Source organism: Crinia signifera, chromosome 8, assembly GCF_055691185.1.
Source record: "Crinia signifera chromosome 8, ASM5569118v1, whole genome shotgun sequence".
In the NCBI taxonomy this organism is placed as follows: Eukaryota; Metazoa; Chordata; class Amphibia; order Anura; family Myobatrachidae; genus Crinia; species Crinia signifera.
The window spans coordinates 61,023,896-61,036,568 of NC_139224.1; the positions used below are offsets into that span (position 1 = coordinate 61,023,896).

The window sequence follows — 12,673 nt, forward strand, 5'->3', positions numbered from 1 at the left end:
AGCCTGCAGCATGGTGCATAATTCACCAGCCCACTCTATCATGGCCTTAGAAACCCAGGCTGAAGCAATAAGGGGTCGTAAGGTAAACCCCACCCCTTCAAAGATAGCCTTGAGGTTTCCCTCCAGCTTTTTATCCACAGAATCTTTAAAAGCTGCACCGCCCTGTACTGGTAATACAGTAGCCTTGGACAAACGTGCCACTGAAGCGTCCACAACTGGGACCTTTTCCCAGAGCTCCGCATGAGACTCTGGCATGGGGTACAGACTAAGGAATCGCTTAGGCATCTGAAGCCTCTTATCAGGAGTTTTCCAAGCCCCTTCTAACAATTCCTGTAACCCCTCATCTGAAGGAAAAGTAACAGCCTCCTTCCGCTGTCGCTTAAAAACACCTTTAACAGGAGTCTTATCCTCCACAGTCAGCTTTAAAGCCTGCTTCACAGCTATAATGAGATCCTCTATACCAGCAGCAGAGTTCTCTTCCAAATCATCACCCTGATCCCAGGGGATGTCAGTATACTCTCCTTCCTCTTCATCTACCACAGTAGTTAAGGCATAAGACCTTCTAGGGGTCCCTGCCACATCATCCATTTTGTCCAGCATTTCACTGAACCTGTTAATCCCTTTTGCAGTATCCTGCATCACCTGGATAAGTGCAGGATCTGCCTGGGTAAGAGGCAAGGAGCCAGACGACTGCTGAGATGATGGCATAGGTCTCTGTGATTCTACCAGCCCATCACTCTGCCTGTCCAAAAGCTGCACCAAAGCGTTTACTGACCTGCCTAGGGCCCTGGCCCACGCAGGTTCCATATGCTCTGCCCTATGGGGATCACTGCCCATGGGTCTCACATCAGCGCAAGTAATACATAAGCCCCCCTTGGCCATCTGCTCAGGGACAAATTTTTGTGTGCAAACATTGCACGCGCTCAGTGCATTAAGGGCTCCCTCCCCCAAAACCACAGCCTGATGCTCAGACATGACGCAAGTGATAAAAGTATATCTATCAGTATACACAGTGCAAACAATGTACAAGCGTTTATACAGAGGCAATGCACCCAATCACTTATCTGTCTGTTGGTTTCAACTGCGGGGAAGCGATGCCCAGGAAATCCAAGTCACTCTGCCAGGATCAGTAAGCCAGCTCAGCTCCGCTGCAAGCGTTCTGAAAGGCGCCAAAGTCAGAGTGAAGGAAGAGACCACAGGTCCCTGCTGCTGCGGGGTCCGTGACCTTTTGGCGCCAACCACCCCCAGCAAGCCGCTCCTTAGGTAGGATTTCCTAGTTCCAGTGTCTCCCCCTCAAATGGGGATCACTTGGAACATGCCTGTCACAACGCTGCTGTCCTCTCATCTAGGAGCTCAGCGTGTAAGCTCCGCATAAAATGGCCGCCGCCATCACGGAGCGCCTGTCCCCCATGATCCCCACCTAAGCGTGGAGCCGGTTTCAGGGTACTCCGGAGCCCAGGCAGCCTTTTAGAAAAGGCTATAAGCGCTGCACAGGGAGACCAGACAGCGTCTCCCCTGTGCACAGTGAGCTGACAGGACGCGCTTCTGTCAGCTCCTGCTGCGCAAGCAGTGTGAGGATTCACTATGAGAATCCTCACACTGTGCCTACCTAGCTAGGGTAAAAGTTAATAAAATAATAAAAATCCCCTAACTACTCTAATTCTTCGGCTGCTCCTGCAGCCCTTTAGAATAGCACCCACTCCAGTGGGCACCTAACACGAACTGAAGAGTCCAGGGATGCAGTAGGGGAGGAGCCTACCCTCTAAAACTTTAGGATAGGTGCCTGGCTCCTTCGGACCCTCCTACATCCCAGTGTTGAGCTGTGTCACCAGGACCATTGAAAGAGAAAGTTGGACTTAAACCTTTTAGAAAGTTGGAAACGCTTTTCAGGTTGTTTCCAAGCCTCCTTAAACGTCTCATCAAGGTCAACTTGTTCAGGATAAACAATTTGCTGTTTCCTTTGGGACCCAAAAAACGGGTCACCTTCCTGCATGTCTGCTAAGGGAAGGTCTAACACTTCTCTTATTGCTGTAATAAGAGGTTCTGGGCCTCTAAGAGATGACTGTGAATCAGGGATCAGAGCCCCGTCGTCCACGTTATCATCTGTGTCGTCACCCGCCTGCAGATCATCATCTGAATCAGGCAACATGGCGGCCGCAGCACGCTTCCGTGACTGGCCCGTGGTGGTGTTTATATTATCCACCCGTGCGGCTAGAACTGTTAAGTCCTGCTGCACCTGTTTGGTCTGCACTGTATTTGCAGCCAATTGAGTTGACACTGCCTGCAGCATGGTTTTAATGCCTGCCGCCCACTCAGGCTCTTGTGAGTCTGATTGAGGAGTACCACTGATCTGGGGTGAAACCCCTGCCCCACTCGTTTGAGTGGACATACATTCCTCACAGGTAATCTGTGAGGTGGACTTAGGCACAAACTTGCTGCTGCAAATGAGACAGGTTAACTTCCTCACCATGTTGAAGGAATAAGTAACCTTTCTTCCACAAACACACCACAATCACAATGAAATAAAGATATATATAATCAATGTGCAGTGTATAGCAGCTATATATGTGTGAGCTCTATCACTGGAAGTGTGTAGCTTAACAAGCACGTGGGGGAGCGCTCAGATTACACTGAGGAGACCAGCACACCCTGTACAACCTGAACTCCTATTTAGGAGTTGGTAACACGCATAAACACAGAACAGTGTGATCAATTAAGCGATTTTAGCGCTAAATACACTTGCTGTTTTCTGCAGATTTCCTCTGTCCAACACCTCACCGCTGAGGAGTGATCTGGAGGCAGTAATGGCGCCCAGGGAGAAGCAGGAAGTAGTGTATGCGCGCTCAGAGCTCTGGCCTCGCTCCGCTGAAGCCCCGCCCCCCTGTGATGGCGCAGGGGCTTCACTGATCTTTATACTGGCGCTGGCTGTCAGTTTTAATGGCGCCCTTTACACTGAACAGCGTTTTAAGGTGGGATCTGCCCTGGTAGCCCAGGGACTGTCACCCGCAGCCAGTCTGTGATGGGGGGTCTGCGCAGCCCCTGTGCAGGGTACCGCGTCTGCCGCCGCCGCCATCTTGCCGCACGATGAGCCGGGGTACCCCACTGTGGGGACCCCGGTTTCTACTCACCACAGACGTCTTCGGACTGTGTCAGGAGTGTGCGGCATGCTGGGGGTGAGTATCACTGCAGCGCAATGCCCGTGAGTACAAACACCCTCTCAGGACAGTGGTCCTGCAGCAGGGACAGCTCGGTACCTTAAGAGGCCTGCAGCTGAACCCTCCTCAACTGACTCCCTCGAAGCAGGGATACTGTGAAGTCCAACACAGTAACCCCAAAATAATAAAAGAAAATAAACTGAAGACAAACTCTCTGGAGCTCCAGCAGTGTGCATCCTCTCCTGAGGGCACATTTTTCTAAACTGGTTCCTGGGAGGGGAATCAGAGGGGAGAAGCCAGTACACCCAGCTTCAAAGTTATAGATGTGCCTGTCTCCTGCGGATACCCTCTAATACCCAATGTCTTAAGACCATTCCCAGTATCCCATCAAGGACGTTAGTGAAAACTATAGGCTGCCATGGAGTGGTTTTCTTCCTCACCCTCCATGGCAGAATAAATAAAGGACACATAGTCAAAATGATGCTTAAAGAATATCATAGTTTGATTATAACACTACTTGTTCAAGCACAAGGTATGGCTAGAAGACCAAGTGGCCACAGCACAGATATCCTTCACAGAGACTTGCACCTTCCTTGGTCACAAGGTTAAAACAGCCCTGGTGGAGTGTGCACCTTCAGTCAGACATTTTTATAAAATTTACTCTACCAATTTGAGAAATGGGAAGTTTTATCCAGCAAGGACCTTAAAATCCTTCATTAATGGGATAAGATTATCATGGATATAGTCACTTTGTGTTTTCGAAACACATATCTCTAAATATCTTAACTTTCCTGTTGGCTGTAGGGAAATACCATACAATACGGCTGGCAATCCCGAGAATTTTCCGGGCTTGCCAGACTGGGCACTGAGGCACAGCCCGGAAAATTCTCGGGATTGCCACTGAAGGGGTTAACCCTAACCCCGTTCCTTGCTCCCCTCTACCTAATACCTGTCTTAATACACAAGACAGCGGTTCTACTGCTACTGCAAAAAGCAGAGGGGACACCCCTGTCTGGTAGCCCTAAAAAGGGGAAACCGAGGGGACGTATACCCATTTATGGTCATCCTTGCCTTGGGGTTTTTATATAATAATGATATCCACTTTATAAACCTGTCTCCAAACCCAAATATCTTGAGAATTCCTTACAAATATTCCCACTCAATGGAATCAAATGCTTTGTTTGCATCAAAAGATGCAACTGTAACATTGGCCTTTCTAAGTTCAGCAATTTATATATATGAAAAGACCCTTCTCAGGTTGATCATCTTTGATTTAACAGCCATAAAGCCCTTTTGATCGGGATAAATGATGTTATTAATAACTTTGCTCAGTCGGTTCACAAGGACCTTTGCAAAGATCTTAGCATCTGAGGCAATTAACGAAATCGACCTATATGACTCTACCAGAGTCGGGTCCTTTCCACTTTTTGAGATCATTATTATTGATGCTTCCGACATTGAGGGGGGAATATTCTCCTACTCAACCATCGCCTGGAACAGACTCAATAACTGTGGTCCCAATATTTTAACAAATTGCTGATAAAACTCCCCCGGAAGCCCATCCAACCCCGGGGCTTTATTAGCTGGCAAGGATTTAATAGCCTCAACTACCTCCTCTAGTTCCAAAGGAGCATCTAGGAGTTCTTTTCATTCTAATGAAAGCCGGGGCAAAGGAATTGAGCCCAAATATTCCCACAGCTCTGCCTTGCCCTTAGATAATTGGGATTGATAGGCTTTACCTAAGTGGGACGTGAAGGCATGTACAATCTTAGGGGTCTCGCACACCGTTTCCCCAGACTCCAACGTGATTTTTGATATTATATTACAGGAAAGGTCCTGTTTTGCCAGAAGTGCCAACCATTTGCCTGCCAGGATTAGGGGACAACAGTTGGTAAGGTGGAAGAGGAGAGGGTGGGGAGAGGACGCAGGCGTCCTTCTTACCAGTGGGCCTCCCATTCACTGGTGGCAGGCTGTCCATCTCCCCAGTGCCACCCGCCGCTGCTTTGTTCTCCCCAGCACTGCCCGGGGGGTCGGGCACCACTGGCTTTCAGTAGGTGGGGGAGAGAGGGCACCGGTGAATGCGCTGCCGCGGTTGAGTGAGGGGGGGTCGGACACTGCTGCTGCTGACTTCCAGTAGGAGCGGGAGAGTGTCGGGCGCCAGTGCCTTCGCTGCAGTGGGTGAGTGAGGGGGGGGGTCCGGACACTGCTGCCCCGCTGCTGCTGACTTACAGTAGGAGCGGAAGAGAGTCGGGCGTCGGTGCCTGTGCTGCTGCGAGTGGGTGGGGGGGGGGGGGAAATCGGACACCGCTGGCCCGGTGCTGCCTTCCAGTAGGAGCGGGAGAGTGTCGGGCACCGTGCCTGCGCTTCCGCTTTTCTGTTAAGAGGAGGAGAGTGAGGGGGTCGGGTACTGCTGCCCACGCTGCTGCGGGCAAGTGCCGGCTTGAGGAGAAGAGAGGGGGGGGGGTCTGGAAACGCTGCCTGCGCTGTGCCGCTGACCTGCCCACGACCAGATTCTGCTTCCTCCCTCCCTGCAAAAAAATATGGTCGCCAGGAAGCAGAATCTGGTCACCATGGCGACCTGGCCCCCGGTATTTGTCGAGCCCTGTCCTATCCTATGCTCAACCTGAGCTGTGTTTTTCTACCAGTTCACACGCCCTCTGGTAATTTGTTGCCATCTACCCCATACCACTGCCATGTTGATGTGATGAATTTTATTGGGTTTGCTTTAAGAATGATGTTTGAATAATTTGATGTTTTTTTAATATTGTGATTAAACTGTACTTCACTTTATATCCCTCCATTTCCATTTTTGGTTATCCATGTGCCATTGGAAAAGACTAACCATTTCAAGAATTGATTCAGCGCGAACTAGGTGAAATCTTAAGAAATTTTCTTGGTGATGCATGTTTATTGTTGGTGAAGGTTTGGTGAAGCTTCACTTTCCTAGTATTCATCTGCTCAGCGGCTACTGAAGCGCACTCTCAGCCGAACACACCATATTCTTCTGTAAACCTCCTAGAACTGCTAGAGTCCATTTGTCTTTCATTGAATGTGTACACAACTTTCTGTAGTCTTTCTCCAACAGTAGTAATCCCAGACAGACTATAGTTGTCAGAATCTACAATATCCTCTTCTGACAGGCACGCCGGATCAATATCTGCCGTGCTATTTTCCAGGCCTATAATTCCTAGTCTCTCTAAACCAGGCATGTCCAACGTTGGCCCTCCAGATGTTTTGAAACTACACATCCCAGCATGCTTTGCAATAGTTTTAGCATTCTCTAATAGCAAAACTTTGGCAAAGCATGCTGGGATGTGTAGTTTCACAACATCTGGAGGGCCAACGTTGGACATGCCTGCTCTAAACTGATGCCGACTTGTCACACGATATCCTCTGAATTAGGGACACAAGCTTGTTGCCAAAGAGCAGAGACCCCTCGTAAGGCAATGAAAGCAGACCATTTTTAAAAAATTTATATCTGCCAACCAACGGTGTAACCATAATGCTCGTCTGGCTGATACAGCCATAGCTTTGGCGGCATATTCTACCACATCCAATGAGGCCTCACACATAAATTCTATCGCTTTCATCATTATGCCCAGAATTATTATTTTTTTGCAGAAATTGACTTGAAATCTTCTCGTCTATGTCAGTCGACATAGAATATCCCCACAGCCTTAATGCTCTAGATGTGGATGCCATAGCCAATCCTGCGACACCACCAAAGCATTATGTAATTTTTTTTTAAAAGAACTTTCAATCCTCCTGTTCATTCCATCTTTTAGACTGGCCCCATCTTCTAATAGGATAGTAGTTTTGGAAACTACCTCCGATACAGTCACATCAACTTTAGGTATAGTGCACCAACATAGTTCATCGCTGCCTGATCAGCCCAGCATGCCGCCCTGCGAGTTCCGTTGAGCGCAGCTGGCAGGGGCATAACGCAAAACACCCCCTACTCCATTTGCAGCTGATTTAAATGACAGCACGCCCGGTCATCTGCACTTCTCCCCCCTGGGAGCCACCCCTTCCAGCATCGGCTACATGGAGGCGCATAAGCCTCTACATAAAATAAAAGACCTACTCTACACGGTCTACATTGGAGACAGGAAAAAAAAAAGACTGAGGAAGGCAGGTAGGGGGCCGGATATACCCAAGGTGGGTGGAGTTACAAAGAAATCTAGCTGGCTAGAGCTGGTGGGATGGGATGTAAACCCAGAGTGAGGCCACCATGGAGGGTGAGGAAGAAAGATGGATATAGATATATACCTCCTCGGTTGGCAAACTAATCAGCTCCTTCGGATTTCAGTATCACTTATATGATATATCAACCCCAGAGTTGTCACCAGTGGTTTTGGGCCGAGTCTCTGAATGTCTCTCTGCCATCTCACTTTGGATGTCTTCTCGCCAACTCAAACTCAATATTTCCAAAACTGAATTACTTATATTCCCGCCAACTAAGAACAGTTACCATCCTGATTTCTCCATCACTGTTGACAACTCGACAATCTACCCTACCCCACAAGCTCGTTGCTTAGGGGTCACCCTCGACTCTGACCTGTCCTTTGTTCCCCACATTCAATCTGTCTCCAAATCATGTTACATGCATCTAAAAAACATATCCAAAATACGACCGTATCTCACACAAGACACTACTAAATCTCTTATCCATGCACTCATTATATCCCGCATTGATTATTGCAATAGTCTCCTAACTGGTCTTCCCAAGAACAGACTCTCACCACTGCAATCAATTTTAAATACTGCTGCTAGGCTGATCTTCCTTGCAAGACGCTCATGGTCTGCTGATCCACTCTGCCAGTCCCTCCATTGGTTGCCTGTATATTACCGTATTCAATATAAAACACTTCTACTTGCATATAAAGCTATTAACCATACTGCACCAGCATATATCTCTGCACTTATCACACAATATCTCCCATCTCTACCACTCCGCTCTGCACAAGATTTGCGTCTCTCATCTGAGCGGATCACTAGCTCCCATTCACTATTACAGGACTTTCATCGGTCTGCTCCCATCCTATGGAATGCCCTTCCATGCACAATTAGACTCTCCGCTAGCCTCCAAACTTTCAAGCGTTCCCTGAAAACTCACCTCTTCAGGCAAGCCTATCATATTTAAGTTCTACACGCATAACCCTCTGAGGCACTTATGTATTATATAGCTTCCCTTCTGGACTTGTAACTTGTTGGGACTGCTATGCTATTACTGATGCCTGTCCTTGTGTTTCCCTCCTATGTCCCTATAGATTGTAAGCTTGCAGCAGGGCCCTCTAACCCCCAAGTCTGTCTGTTGTTACCCAGTTTGTTTTATCAGTGTCTACTATTGTAAAGCGCAACGGAATCTGCTGCGCTATATAAGAAACTGCAAATAAATAAATAAATACACACACACACACACACACACACACACACACACACACATATACATACACATACACATACACATATATATATATATATATATATATATATATATATATATATATATATATATATATACATACACATCATTATTATTATATTATATTATACACACACACACACACACACACACACACACACAATATGAACAAAAGTATTTGGATGCCTGACCATTACACCAAAAGGGATTTATAGTTGTTGCTTTGTGCACTGGGGCATAGTCATGCTGGATTAGAAAAAGCCCTTCCCCAAATTGTTGCTACAAAGTGGAAAGCATAGCATTGTTCAAATATTGCCCTTCAATGGATATATAAGGCCTAGCCCAAGCCCTGAAAAACACCTCCAGCATAATGCAGTCAGGCAGGTAAAAATCTCCTGGCAACCGTCAAACCCAGTCTCGCCCATCTGACTTCAAACATTGAAGCGTGATTGAAACATCTGAATTCAATAATTAGCAGGTGTGACCAAATACTTTTGTCCATATTGTGTGTGTGTGTACATACATACACACACTGATACAAAAACATACTGAATCAAATATATAAACCTAACAATTATTACCATTTTATTCTATACCTTGGTCGAATTAGTATCGATAAACAACAATTTTGGAACAGATTAGTCATGGTAAAGTGAATACACTATTTGATCTCCAACAATTATTTCTGAGAACTCATCACATACCAGATGATTAATTCTTAGCCCCTGTACACAGTGGGCGACTTTCAGCTGAAAGCCGCTCAGTTTACTCGTCTAAGCGGCTTTCAGCTGTAAAGCTGCCCCATGTGTACGGGGCAGCAATGAGTGCTGCTGCGCGCTCCTGCATCAGCGGCGGCGTCTGCCGCTCATCTGCTGGTATTACGGAAAGCCGTCCAGCAGATGAGCGGCGGTGACTGATGATGCGGGAGCCCACATTAGCGGTCATCATCAAGCCATACACACTGGGCTGCATTTGAGCGGAAAGCAAATTAGTTTTCCAGTTTTGAGCTCAAAATAGACTATAGTGTATGGGCTGGGCATTGAGCGCCGATGCGCACTCCTGCCGTCCATGAAAATGGCAGATAAATCACTGCTGATGCGCACTCCGCTGTCTGTTTTAAAGGCTGAGTGAACCAATTCACTGAGTGAACCAAAGCAAAAGTGCTATAAAACTACACAGGGTTCCAAAGAGGCTATGAAGGTTTGGCTATAGTGGTAATAGATAAATATTGATACCTCCTGAGCAGTTACATAAGACTGATATTTCGTCTATATTTAGTGCTTGAAATATTGCTGTTGTGCGCCATCCTGGAACAACATGGCATTAATTGCTATTTCTGTTTACCTTAGCTCGTCATCACTTCCAATTCGTTCCGGCCTCTTCAGTTTAGAGTCCAGGTTGAAATAAGTGCCTCCCACTTCCCGTACACATATCCAGTGCTGCCTCTTAAGCGGGAGCTTCAGGGGTCCCCAGGACAGACTGGATGGCAGATTCATAATGAACCCAGTAACATTAGAGAGTGAGATTAAGCCAACATCCCTATTCCGAGTAAAACAAAAGAGAAATACCAAAAAAATTAAACATTGTTCTAAAAAAAAAATGCATTAACACAAGATCATTCTTTAAAGAGGATTGCAGTCTACTGCACCGCATTACAGACAAAAATACAAAACAATGAATCCTCAATGTGTACAATAGTAAAGTGAATAATGAGAATCATCCAGTTTCAGCCACTTTTCACTTGATTGTAGTCATTGTAATTACTCTAGTGCCAAATACAGTATACCTTCATCCCTAATAAAGTGAGACACTGTAAATAATATGGCTATTCTAAGTAACTGGGAAATTCATTAAGGATCCTGCTTCTATACAGGTCAGATGTGACTTTTACAGAAGGTATGCATTATTTCCTTATTCGTGTTTTTTTGCTAAACCGAGCCAAAGGGGCTGCATGAGGACAAATATCACAAACTGGTATCTGGAGATGCAGCTGTAATTGGTCCCCAGTCACACACCCTCCTACCTTTAGAAATGGTAAGAATTATTGATACACAGGTCCTACTTCAGCCAGGAATCCCATCTCCTAGGTGGGCCGCAGAATAACCAAATTTTCCTAATAACCACTGAAGTAATCCCATCAGAGCTTTCATATTATAAGAACTCACTGTTTATATTTAATATTATCACATATATTACAAAGTCACTGTGGAGATCCACAATATTTTTCAAGTTTAAGTTTGTAATGTTTGCTCAACCCCTTCAGTGGCGTGTTTTTTTTTTAGGGAGCGCTCCCTAAACAACCCCCCCCCCCCCCTCCACTGTGCTTCCTGGGGCCAGTCAGCATCACACACTAAATCAGACACTGCCTGGCCCTGCCCATGGCAACCTAGCTGTGTGCGGCGTGCCGTTAGCAAGGTGGTGGTGGGAGGGGGGGGGGGGATGCAGGTCCGGGTAGCAGCTGAAGCTGAGTGGCAAGAGGGAGCACAGGCAGTGGCATTCACAAAGATTTTCCAGGTTTGCCAGACTGGGCACTGGCGCCTAGCCTGAAAAAGTCTTGGGCGTGCTAGCGAAGGGATTAAAGATGATGAAATACAATGTACTTACAACTTTGTTTTTGTCAAAAGAGGAGAAACATTTTGTACCTGTCTGGCTTGATCAGTTTCTTGTTACGGAAAAGCCCAGGTTACTTGTCCAAATTACCAATTAAAAAGGTAATGGGTTAATTATGTTGCATAAATTGCAAAACTGTTTGGAATGTAATGTCACAATATTCTTTAGTGTACAACTACACTCCTAACCTAAAAGGAACAAAACTTATTTTAAAGGTAGAATTTGGTAAAAATGAGAAAACGCTCACCTGTACTGCACAAATCTATGAGGACCCGCAGTGCCACTAATGCTGTGTACACACGGTCCGATTTCCTTTCCGATGTTGACGATATAGTCAACATCGGATCGGCATCGGATGCAGATCGCAAGGGTTTTAACGTTCACGTATCGGAAGCCAGAAAGTCTTGGCTGCCTTGTCTATATAGTGCAGATCTGCACTATATAGTCAAGATAGGATGCAAATCGGATGTGCCTTAAGATCCTATCCGATCAGATCGTGGATAAGATCTTAAGGCACATCTTACCGTGTGTACACACCATAACTATCTGGTCACCAATGATAGCCATACACTGTGCAATTAAAAGCCCAATCAGGCAATTATCAGCTGATCTGGCCAATACCAACCAGTATTTGGTTGCAGCCGGGCAACAATTTTTAGTCTGAAAAATAGTTCAGCAGGACAACAGATGTGTTCATTTGTTTCATCATCATATCGAAAGACCACTCGTCTGACAGTGTCAACGTCAGATATTTGTACGATGTATGAGAACAAGTTTGACCTGACACTGTATGGCCAGGATAACTGTGCGCTTTCCATCTAAAGGGAGAGATAAGGGCAGGGAACACAGGGAGAGATGATCTCTTGTTTGGACAATTAGGGAGCAAATTCAATTGTCTTCCATATAGATGGCACCCAAAGGAGCAAATCAATTGCTGTTCCGTTCAGGCATAGGTAAACCCTGGTTAAAATACCTGTATTAAAATCTCGAATCCTATGTTAAATGACAGTAAATATATGAACTAAATGTAATGTAGGTGTAGGTTTTTAAAAAAAAAATGTTTATATATTTTGGTGTGTTGGTGACACTGTACATGTCGGAGTTCATTGTTGGCAGTGGAATGGGTTGCTGTATGCTACATATATACATTACCATACCTTCCAACATCTGAATGGCAGAAATCGGTACACATTCGGGAAGGGGGTGTGGCCATGTGTGAGTAGGCGTGGCCACAGTTAAAGTGGCCGTGGTCACACCCCCTTTCCGAATGTGTACTGTGCATTTTTTTTTTCACTCCATGCTGCTTGCCTAGCTGCCCCATCCCCGTATCCCCTGCTCAGCGTGACTTTATCCTTTTTGTGTATCCTTTAACATTGTTAAAGTTAGACCAATAAACGGTCACTGGTAATTTATGCTTGCTTCTACTTTACCCAGTAAATAACCATTTGCAATAATGTAGGATGAATTAAATTATTTAAGGTAA

At 46.0% G+C, this 12,673-nt stretch overlaps 1 protein-coding gene across 3 annotated transcripts in view; it reads right to left on the reverse strand.

Moving 5' to 3' along the window:
• Positions 1–12,673, reverse strand: part of JOSD1 (Josephin domain containing 1) — a 37,138-nt gene that overhangs the window by 12,736 nt on the left and 11,729 nt on the right. For all 3 annotated transcript variants that reach the window (XM_083156541.1, XM_083156543.1, XM_083156542.1), the window contains exon 4: positions 9,925–10,119. In XM_083156541.1, coding sequence (XP_083012667.1) covers positions 9,925–10,119 — 195 coding nt within the window. The remainder of the gene's footprint in view (positions 1–9,924; positions 10,120–12,673) is intronic.